Genomic DNA, 18,471 nt, shown 5'->3' with positions numbered 1-18,471 from the left:
TGTTTGGAGGTACAGACTGGCCAAGTGCCATGACGAGAAGATGAATTTAATCACACCCGTGGTCTTCAGTGCTGTGGGGAGGCCTCTGAGTGAGCAGTGGGAGGCGCCGACGATGCCAGAGCGGAGCAGTCACGGGGCCGGTGCCGGCTGCGGGGTGCAGCGTGCTTAGCGGGCTGGGGCTGGGGTGGGCAGGCTGACGGGGCGGAGGGTGAGCCCCCGGAGTGGCCGACCCCGGCGCTGGGGAGGCCCTCAGCTTAGAGTCCGCTGGTGGCTTCGACGCGGTGAAGGAGAAATAGCACGAAGGTCCTGTTCAGTGGACTGACTAGGAGAGTACAGGGCGAAGTCTCAGACGTGTGTGTAGTCCGGTGGCCAGGAGGCGTGTGCGGGGGGGAGTGGGCCACGGGCGTGAAGAGGCGCCGCTTTCCCAGGGGGAGGGGGATGCGAGTGCGTTTCCACGTCTGTGAGGCCTGGGGGCAGCCCCGCTCCCAGAAAGAGGGCAGCAGGGTAAACTGAGCCAGATTCAGAGAAGGGTGAGGCCTGGTGGGATGCGGGGTCCTTCTCAGAGAGACGAGGTCGATGTAAGTGGCGCTTTGGCCGCGGAGCCTCTGGGACGGCGAGGGCACCTCGCAGCTCGGCAGCCAGTGTGCCCACGCGGCGCTTCTGCTTTTGTGCCCCGGGGGAGGGGGTTTCTGTTACAACACGCCCCGGGCACTCCGGGTTTCTGGGAGTTACTTCTCCATGACATCACCGTTGTATTGAGGGACTTCTTCACTTTTTCTTAAAAGGGAGAGTAGAGAAATAATATTTATTTGTCACTTATAATACATTCGTTGCATTTATTCAATACACATTTTTAAAGTAGCTATACTATTTCACATACTAAACTCTGAAATCTATCTGACATGTGAATACTAACTACTTCAGTGGAAACTGTGTAGGCTGATTTAGATACGTGTATTGGGGTGCACGTGAAAGGGAGCTTACTGCAGACCCCTGGCGGTGGCCCCGCAGGGCAGAGGGTCCAGGAGCAGCTTAGGGCAGGCCGGGGCTCCGGTAAGGCCATCGGACTGTCTCCTCTCATTGTCCTTGGCCGCTCAGCTCCAGGAGCAGAGGAGGGTTGGTCCGAAGTGGACGCGGCGAGAAGCGTGTGGGGGTGCGACGTGGCATGCAATCTGGGAGGCCGCTGAGGCCGAGTCTCAGCCAGGGCTGGGGGCGAAGGACGCCCCGTGACTCTGGAGCGGAAGGGCCGGTCGCCTCGTCTGCTTGCCGGGGCAGTCATTCCGGGTGACGAACGGGGACACGAGAGAGCACAGGAAGGTCAGCCAGGCACCAGGCTCCCCAGGGGCGCGGAGCAGAGCTGGGGCACGAATGGAAGGTGGGCGGGAGCTGGGAGAGGGAGGGTTTTCCAGCAGGAGGAAGCGTGCGGGCCGCGCCCCAGGGAGCATCGCGCGTCTCCCGAGGCTGCCCTCTGGAGCGTGCCCGTCCTCTCCCTCGTGGCCTAGCGTCCCAGGCCCGAGCACGGGCGTGGCCTGGCGGCAGCTGAAACTGGGTTTCATTACACCGGGGGCACTTGTCCATCGTAACAGGGTTTTTTAAGCTTCAGGAAGTGATCGCTGAGGGAGAATGTGCAATGAGTGAGTCAGAAGGGGCCAAGGAAGGCCTTGACTGACGCCCAGATTGGGGCATCAGAGAGGGAAGAGGCACCTGAGCAGTCAGAGCAATTGCGGTGAGTCACTGAGCCCACGCGGCGGCTGCTGTGTGGGTGGCTCTTGGTGACCACGGAATGCAGCTGCCTCCAGAGCTAACCAGGGGGCTGTATTTCCATAAGCATGTGTGACACTAAAAAGTAAAGGAAGTTCTTTGTCAAATGACTGTTATGACCAAGTGACACCATTTAAAAATAGGCCAGATACTCATAATAGATGAAATGTTTTTGTATTAACAGAGGAAGCTGGTAAACTGTTTTGTGAACTAAACACCAGATTTTTATGGAAATGCAACTATTCATGCCTTTTTCAAAAGCAAGAAGTAGAATGATTTAAACTAACTCATGATTTTATTTTCCGTGTATTTTCAGACACTAGGCAGGATCGAGTACCCTTTGTCCTTACGGTCCTTTTGCAGACGAGCGGCAGGAATAGGTGTGCAGCAGTGGGGTTCAGTTTTAGGCAGAATCCGAGTTCTGTTTGTGGCAGAAACCTCTTTTGTGTTTCACACTACATGATATAAACTGGGGGTAGGTAAGAAAAAAGCCGCAGTAAAGGATGTGTTCTAAACTGTGCTCATAGGACCCTGTTGCGCCTTCCAGGTTGTCTTCAAGCCTCTTCTGAGCCACACGGGGATCCAGCCACAGGACGCGATGCCGCTGTGCTGCCGGATGTACTTCGGAGAGCACCTGTCGTTCTCGGGGACGCTGGACTGCCTCCGGGCGGACATCGTGGACTCCGACACGGCCAAGGAGAGGAAGGGCAAGAGAGCACGCAGGTGCCTTGCGTTGTCCTCGTCTGCATGTGAAACGTTGTGCAAGGCCTGTAATGCCTGCTTGTTTTTAGCTTTGCTTTCTTCTCACGCTGATGAGAAATTAACTTTAATAATGAGAAGATGATTTCCATTTAACAAAAAGAGTAGCCGCATTGGCAGGTTACGAGGCCTCTCCTTGTGCCATGTTAGCACTTCCCTGAGAGTCGGCCACGCACAGGTGGCGCTGTAGACACTTAGAATTTATTTGCTGTTGCACTAGTTACGTGTCAGTGATTGTAGCCATATATAGTTACAGATTGTAGCTGTACACAGTTGAGTTAGAATTTATTCCTAACCTCCTTTCTGAGCTGACGCGTGGCAGGTGGTGTTTTCTATAGGAACAGAGGAGAGGTCCCAGGGAGCCCAGCCACCAGAAGCCCAGACGCAGGAGCGCCGGGTACAGCGTGGTACACGTTAGGAGCCGCCTTTCCCTGCCAGTCTCTGTTGTCACGGATAGGTCTTCGGTTTCTTCTCTGTTTGCCTGGGCAATAATATGCCTGCTAATAGGATTTGACTAAGCTTGTGTGAACTTGAATTTTACTTTGAGTGGGTCTTGCTCAAGTGTATAGGAATAACAGAGTATGGACACGGGGTTTTGCAGCCTGCTTGGTTTCATCCTTTTCGTGCTTTTGCGAGGTAGGGAATTAAAGGTAAAATGCACATGACCCAACATTTAGGTGAGTGAAATACATTTTTCATCTCTAAGTGCTCTATTTAAAATTTTAAACAATTTAACAAAATGGGCTTTTAAAAACTTCATGACAATTCTGTGTAGAAAAACAGATGGAGGCCTTTTGTAGTGTGTGTTAGGTCTGAATATCTGAGGACGTTCTAGTGACTCAGGAGCACGTAACTTGCATCGTCTTTGCCGTCAGATGTGAGCAGCCCTTGTCTCCCACAGCCCCGTGGCCGAGGGGCGGCGGCCGTGCCCGCCGAGGCGCGCAGAGTGACCTCGCTGGCCATGAGGGCTAGTGGGGGGTGTTCTTTGACCTTGAAAAATGTCAAAAAATTAAAATCTCTCACTGTTTATTATAATTATATAGGAAGATGAAAATACAGTGAAAGTAACATTCAGGGCATTGTAGTTGAAAACATTTTAAAATTAAATTTCTAAAAACCTCATCAAAGGGCAGTGTGAACAGTTCTTGCTTTCTTGCCGCGTAACTTACCATACAGAGTGGGCACCCTTTCCACGCCTTGCCAGTGCCACGTTCCGCTCTAAGGGTCGCTCAGTTTCCAACATTTCTGCCCGTTGCCTCTTAAGGTCGTGAAGCGTCCTCACGAGCCCCTTTCGCTCTGTGGGCCCTGCCCGCCCCCCGTCCTCTGGGCGCCCCCGCACCCTCCGTGGCTCCCAGCCTCCCCTTTAGGCAGTCAGTCAGCCTCCTCCGAGTGCCTTGGGCTTCCCGTTCCTAGGGCAGCGGGAGGGGCAGCATTTCCACGGTCACCTGCTGCTTCTGTAACTCCTTTTACGTGTAACCGGATTTCACTGCTGGCATCATCGTTGTTTGTTTTGTTGCTGCACGCCCCCCCTTGCTGTCCAGCGCCTTGTTCTGAGGCCGCCCGCCGCGTGCTCCGCTGTCTGGGTGTGAAACGCAGGGCGAATGTGCGCTGGCGAATGACGGGCTTTGACAGAGCGACGCGGTTGCCGCTGGTCAGGAGGCCCGTCCATTCCTCACGTGGCGGCTCGCGGACTGAAGGGCCGGCAGCGCGTGTGTGTGCTTTATGCGGTTATTCACAGTCAATTTTAGTTAAAAACGTGAACTACGTGTTGTTGGGGAACTGGTATTAATTTAGTTACACCGTGGTAACGGAAATCCTTTCACATTAGAATCATCGCATCCAGGCACCGGAACCTTAGTGCCTGCTCCCACCCCCTGATGAGAGGCAAAAGCTCTGTTTCTGTGAGCAATAGCTGACTCCCACCCAGATACATAAAATACGTAAAAATAAAATGTGAACGTGTGTGTATACACACACATGTAGTGTATGCATTATCATATATAATTAAGTTATACGTAATTGTATTTGGCGTTCGTGTGTCTATATGCTGGTGTACGGGCACAGCCGTGGGTGTGTGGGATTACGGGTGCAGCCTGCTTACTGGCCTACTCGGAGGCCCGGGACCCTGCCGCAGGCGGCCCGTCCTCGGCCCGCTCGCCTCCCGTGCCCCCAGGCAGGGCCTCCCGGGCCTTCGGACTCGCTGCCCTCGGTTGAGCCGGGCTTCACGCCCCTTTGCATCTTCCCGCCGTCCCCTCAGCTCCGGGCGCCCCTGTCCGTACCAGCTTCTGGTTCTCCGACTTCCTGTGTTGCGCCTTAAAGTCTAATGTGCTTGGAGACCGTGGTCACAGCACGCTTTTCCTGGTCCTTCATTTCAGTCTTGTCGGGGCTTTTTTTTGGGTAGCACGTTGTTCATTCTGCTGATTATTGTATAGTTTCTTGTGGAAACGCACTTAACTCTCCTAGCCTGTGACGCCAGAACAGTTACTAAATCCTTGAGTTCTGGCACATGGAAAGTCTTCATAAATACTAACTTCCTGGCGTCTTTGGTGCCTCTAATCAAGACCTTGGGCCCCAGTGCACCCACGCAGCCCCCTGCTGGCCAGGAAGCGTTTGCCCGTGACGGCGGCCCCATCCTGTGCCCAGACGCCCCTCTGCGTGAACCTCCTCTCTGGCGCTTTCTGGCCTCCCTTCCACATTTTCAACTCTTGTTCTTGTAGCTGTGGGTTACTTACATCTCATCTATGTCTTTCTCCTATCTGTTCTAATTCTCAAAATTCAGTTTTTTCTTCTCCAAACACAAGCTTAGCATTGATTGTAGGCTCACTGTGAGCTTGTACATTTTCATGAATTACACTGCAAAGTGGGTTTTTCTTATCCAATAAAGATTTATTAAAGAATTACTCATTAAAGAATTATTGTTCTCAAATTATGCAAGTTCAGTGGAGGCCATTAAAGCAGCTTCTGTTATCTTTCCAATACGAAAAAAAAAAATCCTCTTACATTTGAGCTATATGGCTATGCATTCATAGGTCCATGAAAAAGGGGAAACATACTTTCTTACAACTTTGGTGTTTGAGTTTATTGTTGTCAGTAGTTGGTTAATGGAAACCTGAGACATTTTGGCTCTCATATTAAAATTGACTACAATATTCCTACATGAAAATTTTTAGATAAGCAGGAGAATATCCCAAAAATAATTTTTATAAAGGTTTAGTTTTTAGTTTGCAGGCTCCTTTTTGTTTCGATTGCTTTCCTCACCACTTTCAACTTTGCAAAGCATGCCAACAGGATTTCATTTCAAATAGTAAATGAAATGATATAAAATTTGATGAAATGATATATGTGTACATGTATAAACCATATATTTAATGTAGGAGAAGGGAATGGTTAAGGGAGGTATCCTCACTGATCTTTAACTGACTTTGAATTCCTGTACCGTTGTTGGGTACCATCGAAGGCAAGAAAAGCTGTTTTTATTGCTTCACTGGAAGTGTTACCCGAAGTCTGACTTTGACTAGTCCGTGGTAGAGTAAGAGCAAGGAGGAGACTTGAGGCCCAGTTTCCAACTTACAATAGTCTGGCTTAGTGAAAACAGTAAATTCGACTTGATTTCATGTTTAAAAGTATTTAAGTGGCTTGGAGATTCTTTTGCTAATAAATTAATAAGCATTGTACAGTTCTAGAAAAGAGGAGATAAAAACCTCTCTGTTCTCTCGCTTTTAGGCAGGGCCATGTGAACCTCCCTCCGCTGGAGTTCAAGCCCGCACTGAGGCTGGAGACCTTCAGCCTCAGCGCGGTGGTGATGGAGAAGGCGGCCTGTGCTCCTCAGAGCACCGCCAGCGCGCTCTCCTTCCACGACCTCGGCAGGCGCCGCTACAGCACCTTCCACTGCAACTTCACCATCTCCTGCCAGTCCATCAGCCAGCACGTGGACATGGCGCTGGTGCGCCTCATCCATCAGTTCAGCACAATGATCGACGACATCAAAGCCACCCAGACGGACATTAAACTGAGCAGGTACACAGCTGGGTCGGCCTCGCCAACGCCCACCTTCAAAACCAGGAAACACCGGGACTTCCGCTCCTCCGACTTCAGCCGCAGCTCCAGAGGGAGTCTGAACGGTGGCGCCAGGGGGAACAATGCCAAGAACAAGCGGGCCAGCGGCGAGAACAACAAAAAGGAGTCTCGAAACAAAAACTCCCTAGGGCGCTCCGAGAGGAGGACCTCCAAGGTGTCCCGGAAAGGCTCCAAGGACGTGGTGGACCACGTGGCGATCCCCATGGACGACTCGGACTCCATCACCGTGTCTGAGCAGAGTGAGCCCTCCGCCGAGTGCTGGCAGAACATGTACAAGCTGCTCAACTTCTACTCCCTGATCTCCGACCCGACGGGCATACTGGAGAAGTCGTCCGAGGCTTTTGGACCCGCAGGTAACGGTGCTTTTTTATGGTTTTGAAATTTCTGTTTGGAATCGCGGTCCCACTAAGAGAGGCCGCAGGTGGTTCAGGTTTTCTTCATAAGGTGAGCGGATGATGGAGCTGCCCAGCGGGGCGGTTGCCGCAGGAGGGAGTGGTCAGGGCAGTGGACGCTGCTGCCCACTGCCCGCCCCCGGCCCACGCCCAGCGCTCCTGCATGGAGTCACACGCGCCTGCTGGCGAATACCAGGCTCTGCTGTTTGCTTTCAGTGTGGCCAAGGGACATGTGGGAAAACTGTGGGGTCGCTTTGGTGGGGAAAGGGAGGGAGAGAGGGCCGCTCAGGAGGGCAGACGACGCTTGGAGTGTCCCGCCGGGCGCGGTTTTCACGCACGTGTGTCCGCTCGCTCCTGCAGGCGTGCGGAGCCCGACAGAGCCGGCCTGCAGGGTGGTGTTTGAGAACGAACAGGACAGCGGCAGCGTGACGAAGCGGAAGCGCAGCCTGGTGACGGCGGAGCCCCAGTACGTCACCCTGATCGTGTTCGGGATCGGCATGGTGAACCGGACACACTTGGAGGCCGACATCGGTGGGCTCACGATGGAGTCGGAACTGAAGAGGATCCACGGCAGCTTCACCCTGAAGGAGAAGATGAAAGGTAGGCTGCTTCGCCCGGCTTCGGCCCTCGCGGTCCTGGGGCCCTGCCGCCTGGTCCCGAGAGCTGGTCTGGCACTTCCTTTTTCCTGTTCTTTTTGTCTTTTAAAAAATTCCACGTGTTCTGCACTGAGCGCTCCTTCTGAGAGTTAAAGTGTCATTAGGCTGTGTAATGCCTTTGGGCTCTGAGATGCGTGGTTGGCAGGTTACACTGTGTGTTTAGCATTATTCCAATTTTGACATATGTGTATATATGAATATATAGAGAAGAGACTTCAAGAAAATTTGTAAAAATAGTTTAAAAATGTAGTTTAAATTTTATTGCAACTTTAAAATTATCTTTTGTCCCTGAACATATTATAACTAAAATACAATTTTAATACGAAGTGCAATTATTTCCAGGATTCATATAATTATTTTTTATCACATTTAAGATGTTTTACATCAAAAGATGACTGAGACCTGTGCCACCGCGCATATTGGTGGCGTCAACATTGTGCTGCTTGAAGGGATTACACCGAACATACAGTGAGTGTGTTGACTTTTTATTGTTTTCTTACATTTGTCTGTTACAGTTTTATAGGAAACTTAAAATTCATTGGGTGAATCCCACACCTTCCGAGTTTTGATGTTTATGTACTTAATGTTGCAGATACTGTGGTTCTGTCCGTAAGACTATCACCCAATGAAATGCTTTCAGAAAAGCGATCTTTTTTTTTCTCTTTAAAACTGGCTTTACTACCCTCCCCGCCAAACATTGATTCCTGGGGAATTATAAGATTGTGTATCCAGAAAAGTGGTGGTTACAGTGCCAATTTTGGTTGAACATATGAAGATGCAAAAGCTCACACAATTCAGATAGTTAAATAGAACTATGGTCAAAGGATGCAGACTCTCTTAATTTTATGTTAAGCATTTATTACCCATATTCATGCTGGGTTTTAAAACCTCCTCTTGCCATTTTTGCATTTAAATCATTTAACAGCAATGCTCATGAGCCCTTCTAATAGTATAGGTGAGCTCATAGTGACTCCAACATTCCATATCCCTTTTCTTTCGATTCGTTGTTCCTTTCTTAATCAATTCCCTCCCTGGATCTGTCCAGAGCTGCTCTGATGAATCACCTTTGCACACGATGCTCAGACCGCTCATCGGTCATCAGGACATGGAACCGCTGACTTGGTTCCTACCGCGTGGTGGTATATTCCTCACTTCTTTCAGTGGAGTCATTTTATCCTGTAATTACAGAATCTGTTTAGGTCAGATTTTGAGTTTTCTCTTAGGGTTATTTCTAGTTATTGTCCCACACTGGTCCCAGAAAGCCTCTATCATGCCAGATACTGACTGGAGAGAGGCTTTGGTTCAGCATTATAAAAATTAAATACTGGTCGTGGACTGACTAGTTATAGGCCTACTCATAGTATTTTAAGCATGGATAACATGACAGCTGTCTTGGGGGCCATTTCCTGAAATGGAAGTGCCAGCTTGGCTGGGCAGTTTGGACCTATAACCTCAGAACCAAGGAGAACCCGTTTCACTGCAGCTGCTGAACGGTTGGCCTGCATTTCTCAATCAGGACTTTGAAAGATGTGACGTGCCAGTAGCCGTGAGAGATGGCCTCTCCTGGCCGCACCTGCCGGACGGCTAACTGCAGTTGCCAAAGGTGTCTGCTGCGGGCCAGGAGCCTCATGGAGATGAGTGGCCTGTCCTGCGGCCTGTGGCGGCTTTAGCCCCCTCACAGGCCAGCACCCTGAGACGCACAGGGGCCCGAGGGCCGGCCTGACACCTGCGGGCCTCACAGCAGCGAGGAGGAGGGGCGGAGCCCTCTGCCGGCCCCGCCCCTGCTGGAGGGGACCGGGCCTCTGCCGCTGTCCTTCGCGGTGGCTACCAAGCCCTGCTGCGCCTCTTGTTTCCCTGATCTGTTCGCTCTTAGGAGGCAGCGTAAATCATCCCTGAGCTGGCAAAACACATTCATGGCACAGATTTTTGATAGTCTTATATTGTTGGTTATTTTTTGCTTTTACAAAAAAAACCCAAGAAAGATCCCTTAACTTTCATATTTGAAAAATAAAAGTGATCACTCACTGCCAGATTCTAGTAGTGTTAAGTGTTTCTGGGTTTCTTCTTAGGCTTTTTATTTCCAGTTTTAATTAAAAGGGAGCAACTAAAAATGAATTTAAAAGGTTCTTTAAAGGAAAATGTTAAAAGTGGGAAATAAGCAAAACTTTCCAGATGATGGGTCATATTGTAACTGGTTCATGCACGAATGTTTACCTGCATCCTTTTTGTCTTCCTGCTTCCCCTTGAACCTTCACCTGTAGACTGGAGGACTTCCCTACATCTCCTACCAGCACAGCCAAACAAGAGTTCCTGTATGTCATGTTCTTCTCTTTCATGGGCTTTGTATTTAACGTAGTCTCAAATAGTTTTAGAGATAATGTTATCTGCATGGCTGTGAATGTATGTAGTTAGTTATCATTTTGTAGTTTTAATGTAGACCCTTTTATAAATTAAAGCTTTCTGGTATATAAGGAAAACACACAGTAAGGGCTGCCTTTTTAGTAATTCACTGCTTCTTTTGTTGTTGAAAGGTTGTAACACACTCTAGTTGTGTGTTGTTTGTGCTTTCTTTTTTAGACAGGTCACTATTTAAGTTTATATTATCACATATCCTTGTTAATGTTTGATGTGATAGTAGAAGCTAAAGTGTTTCACTTTGCAAAAGATTTTTCACTAATTACATAATTATTAAAACACTAACATTGAAACTATCTACACATCTCAACCTTATAATCTTTTCTTAAGAGGAGGAGTGTTTGCTGCTCTGTTGACAGATTCTGTGTTTGCCCTTCCTGTATGTGCTGCTGTGCTTGGAGTGCCTCGATCTGATTCGTGCGTGTCTGGTACTTTGTGGTGGTGAGGCTTACTGAGTCCTGGATTTAAAAACATTCGTCACGTGGATCTTACCCCCATGACAAATTAAATATGTTACTTAGTGCTAGTTATCTCTTTGGACATTTCCTATAAAATTTGAATATGCTGGATAAATATATGAACCTATATATTATGGTCCATGGTGGTAAGATTATGACAGCATAAAAAATATCATATTTGTTTCGTACATATTGATAACAGGCCATAGACGAAATATCAGTTACCAGCCCTTTGTTGGGATTAATGTGATCTATATCACTTATCAGCCAATTAGAAGTACTAATAAAGAATAAGTGCGCTAATATTAAATTAGATAAATGATTATTTTCTAGAAATCACTCATCCATATTAGTGTCCTCTTAATAGATATTGAAAACAACGTAATTGCACGTTAGTAGTCACAGTAGCTAAAGAAGATTTATTGTTTCCCTTTTATCACTGACTTAACCGGATGTATAACAAGAACGATCAGTAAAGTGGCATGACTTTAAAGGGGTGCTTTTAAGTGTCTGCAGTTGGCATTTCCCCCCACTCTGCAGTTACTGGCTGCATGTTGTGTCCTGGGCCCTGTGCCAGGCTTCAGAGAGGGGACAGCGGGCACAGGAGAGGTGGACCCTGCAGCGACGGCACTCACAGGCCGCCCCCTCTCCTCCTCTCGGGTTTCCGGCGGAGAAGGTTAGCATGGGGGGGCGCAGTTGCCAAATGGGAAAGAAAGTTACGGGGGCCTCTAATCACAACTCCAGGCCGCTGCGCAGAGGCCTGCGGGCACAGCTGCAGGGAGGCCGGGGCGTGGATCAGCCCGCCTCCCTGCACTGCCCTGCGCCCAGGCCGGAAGCTCCCGGGCCGGCGTGGGCTGGGGGCAGGGTGCAAGGCAGTGGGACCCCAGTGCAAACCCTCGAGTCATCCCCTCGCCCTGTTGCGTGGGCGGGGTGCCTGGCCTATCTGGAAGGCCCCGCTGCCCGGACCCAGGCAGGGAGAGAGGATAGAAGTGTCCTCACCCGAGGACACGGGGCCATCGCAGCGAGGCTCTCTGGGGCCAGTGGACCGGGACCGCCATCAGGGAGCCCTGCCGCCCCTGATCCCTCGCCACAAGCTGCTCGTGTTGATGAGGTTCGCCTCATCCTCTCGTTAGAGGGGTTTCCACCACGCCTTTCGTGTGGCGAAGTCTTGTACACGCGGCATGTCTTAGCTGCCATGACAGAGCTCTTCAAAGACCGAACTAAATTGGGAATAGCTAACTCTCACTGGCAGCTTGGGAAGCGTTTAGCTCTGCATGTGGGCCTCCTGACCTCTTTGACGAGAGGTTCTCAGGCGTCCTCTGCAGTTTCTGGCTCAGCACGTTGAGGGTAGGACTGTCGTGTCTTCCAGTGGCAGGCAGCCCCACCCCCTGTGGTTGTGGTGGGAGCAGGCGGAGGCCACACCCAGCCCGGGCCCTGCCAGCAGCGTCTCCGCTGGAAATGCCCCAGCAGAACCCACAGCCGCAGAGCGGCCAGCCCCGTCGGCCTCCCATCCTGGCTTCTGGCGCAGGATCGAAAGCCCTGCCTTAGGGATGCGCTTGCCTGGTCAAAAATGATAGCGGCGCACATTTCCATAGGTTACAAGGGTAAAACAGGGAGATCGCGTTTCTAGACTGTTGTGAGGGCAGGACAGACCTCTCCGTAAATGCGTGTTCAGTTTCACTCAATAGATGGGTGCAGTTCACAAGTAGAAAGCCATTTTCATTTTGGAAGCATCATGGAAGCGTGTTCTGGCTGATGTTGAAATTGAATTTAAAATGAAATGTCCTTTATGATAAACAGTTTCTTTATCATAATATGTAAGAAAGGATTCAAAATTCAGTGACTAGCTGGCCTCCTGGAATCTGGCCAGACCCCCGTGCTGGCTAGACCAATTGCATGGTCCCAGTCAGTGACTATCTCTGGGAATGAGTTGTCTTTGTAGAAGAAGGCAACTTAGTTCTCTGGTAGCCATTTGTGAATTTTATGAAATACCTGGATTTCACCATAATCAAGACGCCTGATCCAGCCGGCATTGGGCTGCTCAGGGTTCATTCTGGCAGACGCTCCATGTGACAGGCTGATTCTTCAGATCCTGGAGACTGTGAACAAACTGCCAGTGAATCCTCTGCAGCCTGAGTGGGGAGAGGTCCGTGGACTGACGTGGGTTAATACAAAATTGCATTTCGCATGTTTCGCTATTTATCTTCAAGCATCCTTTGCCCGTTTGAAAGAGAACGTTCATGTTAGAAGCGGGGCCTTTCCCGGGGCAGCTCCCCCGCCAGAGCCCCCCCTGGTGTCAGGTTCCCTCGTGGCTCCTGCACCGGGCGGGGCGGGCTCCCCCGTGCTATCTGCGTGAGCCCCCAGCTGCCACGGGGGGCCTCACCCCTCTGTTGTCCGTCCTCCTGCTCGTTCATCTCACACACTCCAGGGGGCGCCGAGCACGCGCGGGGGTTCCGTTCTAGCCAATGGGAAGAGGAAGCAAGAGAGCCAGACAGAGCAGCCCTGTTTTGTGTCCCTGCTGGAAAAGCAAAGGGACTTTGAACTGAGTGGTCGTTACTCGCTGTGGATTGAACTTCCCTTACTTCTTTGTCACTCACTGAGAACAGGCCATCCCGATTAATTTCTTGCTTCCTGTTAATTTCTGTTAATATGTTTTAATGTATTAGATGAGTATTAATTTCTTCGATTAGATTTTAAGAGGTGTATTGAGTGTTTTTATCTTTTCATATTCAGTGTCTGTGTTTTCTTAGTGGTTGTACAGATCCCAAAAATAAGTTGGAGGAGAAAAGCGGAGTTCTGAATGGAGAAAGAAATGAAAATGGAATTTTGTGTGTTGCATGTATATAATGTGTCAGTGTTCATGGGTTTACTTACATGTGATCACAGACCTTTATTAAAATAGAATATTTGGTGTGCCGAGCAACCATTGTAAGATAAATGTATTTCAGTATTATTAGAATACTTATTTCTTCAATATATGACTTAAACGCATGAAAAATCTGAAGTCGTTTAGTTCAATGAGCAATTCGAAAGCCTTTGTCTTGCTCTCTGAAATACCTTTTGCAAGATTCCTGTTCATTCAGCCCTGTTTTGACGGCCCTCCCTCTCTGTGAGCAGAACCGTGGTGAAATGCAGTATCGCCAAGTCGCAGGCCCTGTACAGCGCCCAGCGGGGCCTGAAGACCAACAACGCCGCCGTGTTCAAGGTCGGCGCCATCAGCATCAACATCCCCCAGCACCCCGCCACCTTGCACAGCATGATGGTGCGCAGCTCTCACCAGCTGTCGAAGCAGATCTCCGACCTCATCCGGCAGCCCTCCGCAGCGTAAGCCGCTCCGCCGGCCCGTCGCTCCGGGACGCCTCAGGGCACCTCGGCTGCGTGAGCGAGAGTTTGCGGGGAGAGGGGGGTTTCACCCACGTGTCTGCTGTGACGGAAGTGGGGCTGGTGGAAAGTAGGCAGGCGGGATCGTGGGTAACATCGGGTGTCACGTGATGACACGTCACATGTGCCCTTGTCGGTGTTCCCTGTCGCTCAGAGCTGACGGGGCCTGCCCGGAGCTGTGCGGGCATCGTAAGAGGTGCTGGTGATGCAAGGCAAGCCGACACGTTCTAGGACTGTGTCAGTCCCTGTTTACCTTTAACTCACGGGCACGTGTGACCACGTAGATGTCCAGGGACTTGGTGGCCAGTTAGGTCCCATGCGTGGATTTGTGCTGGCCTTCCCCTGAAGGCAGGACATGGCTCTGCCACGTGAGCGCTTTAAAGGGCAGCGACTCGGACCTCGGCGCGCCAGCCACCCCCCCTGGGCCGGCAGCCCTCTTGGGGGCCATGTTGCTGACTCGCTGGTCTCCGAATCTGTAGCTCATGAATAACAAAGAAAAATGTCATTTACTTATGTTTCCTTACTCCTAGCCTATAAGATAAAAGAAGAAAAAAGTCTTCTGATGGTGTCCTAAAGCAGTGATTTTTCCTACTGTTCTATCTAGATCTTTAATTCTAACATCATACTAACTCTTGTCTAAAGTTGCCTAAGTAGTAATAATTTGAATGCTGCTCTTGCTAATGGAACATGGAATCTAGAATCTGTACATGAGCCTCAGTTTAAAATACTCTAGGCAGCTTTTCCTTAGTGTGACGGACAGCCCACGAGATGTCGTAGTTACAAAATGGGGCTCTGGAGTCAGAGCACAGAGGCCCTTGCTGGGTTTCCCCACCTTGTGGCTGTGCTTCCTCGTTTGCAGAGTGTAGGTAATAGTGTCTGTTCAGCAGGTTTCGTGAGATAAGTGAACACTCGATATAAAACACACAGAGCCCTAAGAACAGTCCCTGGCACGGGTGAGCGCTCAGTTCCCTGGGCGGTGGGGGCCGTGTGGGTATCAGTCGTGGGAGCGGCAGCAGCGGCAAGGGTCGTGCAGGGGCCACGAGGGTGCGCCACGCTGGAGGTGTGGGACTCGGAACCAGGCACACTGAGTCCAAGGCCCGGCCTCACGGCCTCACGGCCTCACGACGTCGACAGCAGGAATGACCTTGGTGTTCCAGCGTTACAGTGTATCTCGTTATTACATCTCTCTGTTTACTTCTCTGGATCATCATTTTTCAATGGCTGTTTCCAGGAATATGATCTGGTATTAGAAAGAAAACATCTATTTACAGTATATTTTTCATTGACAATGCCCATAAATTTATGTAATAACTACATCATAAAAGACACAGTTCTCTTATCTTTTTGTTTTTTTGCTTTGTAGCCCACAGCCAGTAAAAGAAGATATTGCGACCCCCCTACCTTCTGAAAAAACCCCAACGAGTGTTAATCAGACTCCTATCGAAACAAATGAGTTTCCTCAGCTGCCGGAAGGCTTGGAAAAGAAGCCGCTGGTCCTGAAGTTCAGCACCATGCTGGACGGCATCGCCATCGGGGCCGCGCTGCTGCCCTCCCTGCGGGCCGAGTACAAGATGGGCCGGATGCGGAGCCACGGGATGACAGGTAGCGTCCGCCTCCGCGCTCAGCCTTGCCGGGTGGTGTCGGCCACAGAGGTAGTGACAGTTTGACGGAAGGGTAGATTTGGTGTTACAGATACTGTGTGAAAATTCAAATACTTTTAATCCTAGCACTTTTAAACTTCATTAATGATGTTCCTCAGTCAAGTAAAAACTGTCGGTCCCCCTCATTAATGACTGCCGTGCGCCCAACTGTCATCTGAAGTCTTTAGACGTCGTTTCTCCCACTAAAAGTGAACTTGGAGGCATTGCTACACCTGTCAGTTCCTCTCGCTTGGATGGGTGCCTTTAGCTCACATTAGAGGTAATCTGACTTCTTCAAAATAGCTACTTCTGTAAGGTTTTGGGATCCTCATATATCCTGTCCAAAAATTCTTTGCTGTAATATTTTTGCCCTAAAATATATCATATGTACAAGTGTAAATTCATACACAGTTTAAAGAATAAGGAAGAACTGCGAATTTATCAGTCTGTTACACACCTAACAATTAGAACAGGTGGGGGCTCTGGCCCCCAGGCTCGTCACCATGGCCAGGCGGTGCCCCGCGGCCTGCCCGCGGGCCGCCCGCTGCCATCGGCTTCCGGCCCCGTTCCGTTGCGTTGCTTTGTCGTCTTACACACGTGCCTACACTCACAAACGACCGAGAGTCTGCTCCTGCCTGTTTTGAACTTTATTTACATGGAATCCCATTAACATATTTTTTAACGTGGAGTATTTTTGCTGTGCGCTTTGTTTAAGGTTTGTCTGGTCATGCCGCTGATGTTCATTTCTTTTTCGCTGAGGTACAGTGGTTCATTAAGTGAGTAGTGCACAGTCTGCGCGTCCTCTCTGCCACTGGTGGACCTGGGGCCCGCTCTGCATCTTGCCGTCACAGTGGTTCTCGCCTCCACGTCCGGGCGCGCAGCCTCCCGGGGTGAGCCCGGAGCAGGGGGCGCGGCTGGGGCACGCGCAGCCTCCCTCCCCGGGGGGCGCGGGCCTTTCCCACAGCGCTGCGCCCGCCAGCCCGCCGCGCCCCCGCGCCCCGCGTGCCTGCCCGTCTGGCCGCTGTGGCGCAGCCTTCCACTGTGGCTTTAATTTCCATTGCTGTGATTACTCGTGAAACTGGGTTTGTAGATATGACGACTTCCGTGAAATTCCTGTTGATGGTTCTTGTTTGTCTGTTGCCCATTTTACCATTGAGTCATTTGGTTTCTCCTTGGTTCACAGGAATCCTTTATAATTTTGTGTGTTGAACCTCTGATGTCAAGTGTTGGACACAGCGTATCGCCCGTCGGAGGCTCTCGTCCTGCTCGGAGTTGTCTCTTGACCAGCAGATACTAACTTTAATGTAGTTGAATGTGCCATCATTTTCCTCTATCACCTGTGCTTTTATGTCTTAAAATGCTTCTCTTCCTAGGATCACGAATGTATTCTTCTATGCGTCCTGTTAAATGTTCTGAAGTTCTACTTTTTATGTTTTTCAACCTATATGGAAGTTGCGTTTCTAACCTGGTGTGGAGGGGGCAGCCTGCAGGGCAGAGCCTCCGCGCTGCGGGTGGGCTGGCGGGTTTCTGTCCGCGGTCCGTGGTCCGGCGCTGTTACCCGTCGGGCGGTTGTGTGTGCGGGTCCGTTCCGGGCTTCGGGGCTCTGTGTCCTTGGCCTTTTTGCAGCAATAGTGCTTTGCTGCCTGACTTTTCCTTTTTAGGAGTTATGTTGTTTATTTTTCATTTGTGCTCCTTCATACACATTTTATAGTCAGTTTGTGAAGTTCTCTGAAAAAAGCCTGTTTGGATTTGTATAGGAACTTAAGTGAATCCTTAGAGTTACTTGGGGAAAATTGATAATATTGATATTGAGAATTGATAACAATATTTAACCCTCCTATTACTGACTATGTATTTTTTTTGTCTCTTTAGGTTTTCTTTATTGTTTTTCTACAGAGCTAAAATTTTTTCTACTTAAGGTTTCTGTGCATTTTTTGCAAGGTATTTACTTGGATACCTAGTTTCCTAATCTGTGGTGGTAGTTACTGCAAGTGGTATATTTTGTAAAATGGTGTTTTTTAAACTGGTGACAGTGTGTAAAAAAATGCACTTGACCCTTTGTTAATCTTATACTCAGCAACCATATTAAACCTTGTTATTATTTCCAATAAGATTCTTCAGAGTCATGAACAAGGGAGTGGGGCCAGCCGGTGCCGTGCGGAACACTGTTGGTGGAGGGGCTTGGTTGGTCGGGAGGGGAGCGTGTGTGTATCCGTTACACAGTATGTGTGACAGCCAGTGATAAGTACTGATTCTGACAAGGCGTCTGCTACTTTTTAGTGCATTTTTGTTGCACATGACTTACTTGTTTTGTCTCTCCTGTAATAAGATGATTTCTTTCCCTTCCACCGTCTGTGAAATGAAGAACATTTGCAAGTGTTTCCCTGGCCCCTGATTCCATGCGGGGCCCCTAGCAGGCTAAGAGCGTAATTCTTTCTGGCTCACTGATGCTGACTCGCTGGCCCTTCATAGCAACGATACATATTTTTAATGATAGGAAACGTAAGCAAATTGAAAAAAATGTCCTTTCCAAACCCTTCCATGTAGGCTTTGGGGTACACGTACAGTTTTCTCAGGCGCCACCTTTGAACAGAGTGAGGAGCTGGTGCGCGAGCGCACGCCTGAGCGAAGAAGCCGTGGCCTCCCTTTCTCTTCCAGGTGCGCAGACCAGGTTTACGTTTGAGCTGCCGAACCACAGGCTGCGCTTCACCTCCAAAGTCTCTGCCACGGACATGCCCACCATCCCCCCGTCGGCCAGCCTGAACCTGCCCCCGGTGACCATGTCGGGGAAGTACGTGATGGAGGAGCACGACAGCTGCCCCGACCAGGCGTGGGGCATCGACGAGCTGCCCGCCAGGCAGGGCTGCTACCTGCAGGGCAACTACCTGCGCTGCGTGGCGGAAGTAAGGGCGCTTCCTCATTTCCTCGCTCT

At 50.0% G+C, this 18,471-nt stretch overlaps 1 protein-coding gene across 7 annotated transcripts in view; it reads left to right on the top strand.

Annotated features, from left to right (window-relative positions):
- BLTP1 (bridge-like lipid transfer protein family member 1) overlaps positions 1–18,471 on the top strand; it is a 126,944-nt gene that overhangs the window by 63,393 nt on the left and 45,080 nt on the right. For 6 of the 7 annotated variants that reach the window (XM_054563454.1, XM_054563496.1, XM_054563488.1 and 3 more), the window contains exons 46-53: positions 2,309–2,484; positions 6,244–6,950; positions 7,350–7,589; positions 8,020–8,113; positions 9,907–9,957; positions 13,636–13,842; positions 15,263–15,501; positions 18,198–18,442. In XM_054563454.1, coding sequence (XP_054419429.1) covers positions 2,309–2,484; positions 6,244–6,950; positions 7,350–7,589; positions 8,020–8,113; positions 9,907–9,957; positions 13,636–13,842; positions 15,263–15,501; positions 18,198–18,442 — 1,959 coding nt within the window. The remainder of the gene's footprint in view (positions 1–2,308; positions 2,485–6,243; positions 6,951–7,349; positions 7,590–8,019; positions 8,114–9,906; positions 9,958–13,635; positions 13,843–15,262; positions 15,502–18,197; positions 18,443–18,471) is intronic. The other variant, XM_054563462.1, reaches the window with a different exon arrangement.

Source organism: Pteronotus mesoamericanus, unplaced genomic scaffold (genome assembly GCF_021234165.1).
Source record: "Pteronotus mesoamericanus isolate MK-2021 breed Mesoamerican mustached bat unplaced genomic scaffold, CSHL_Meso_final contig_163, whole genome shotgun sequence".
NCBI classification, from domain to species: Eukaryota; Metazoa; Chordata; class Mammalia; order Chiroptera; family Mormoopidae; genus Pteronotus; species Pteronotus mesoamericanus.
This window is presented reverse-complemented; position numbering and strand designations above follow the sequence as displayed.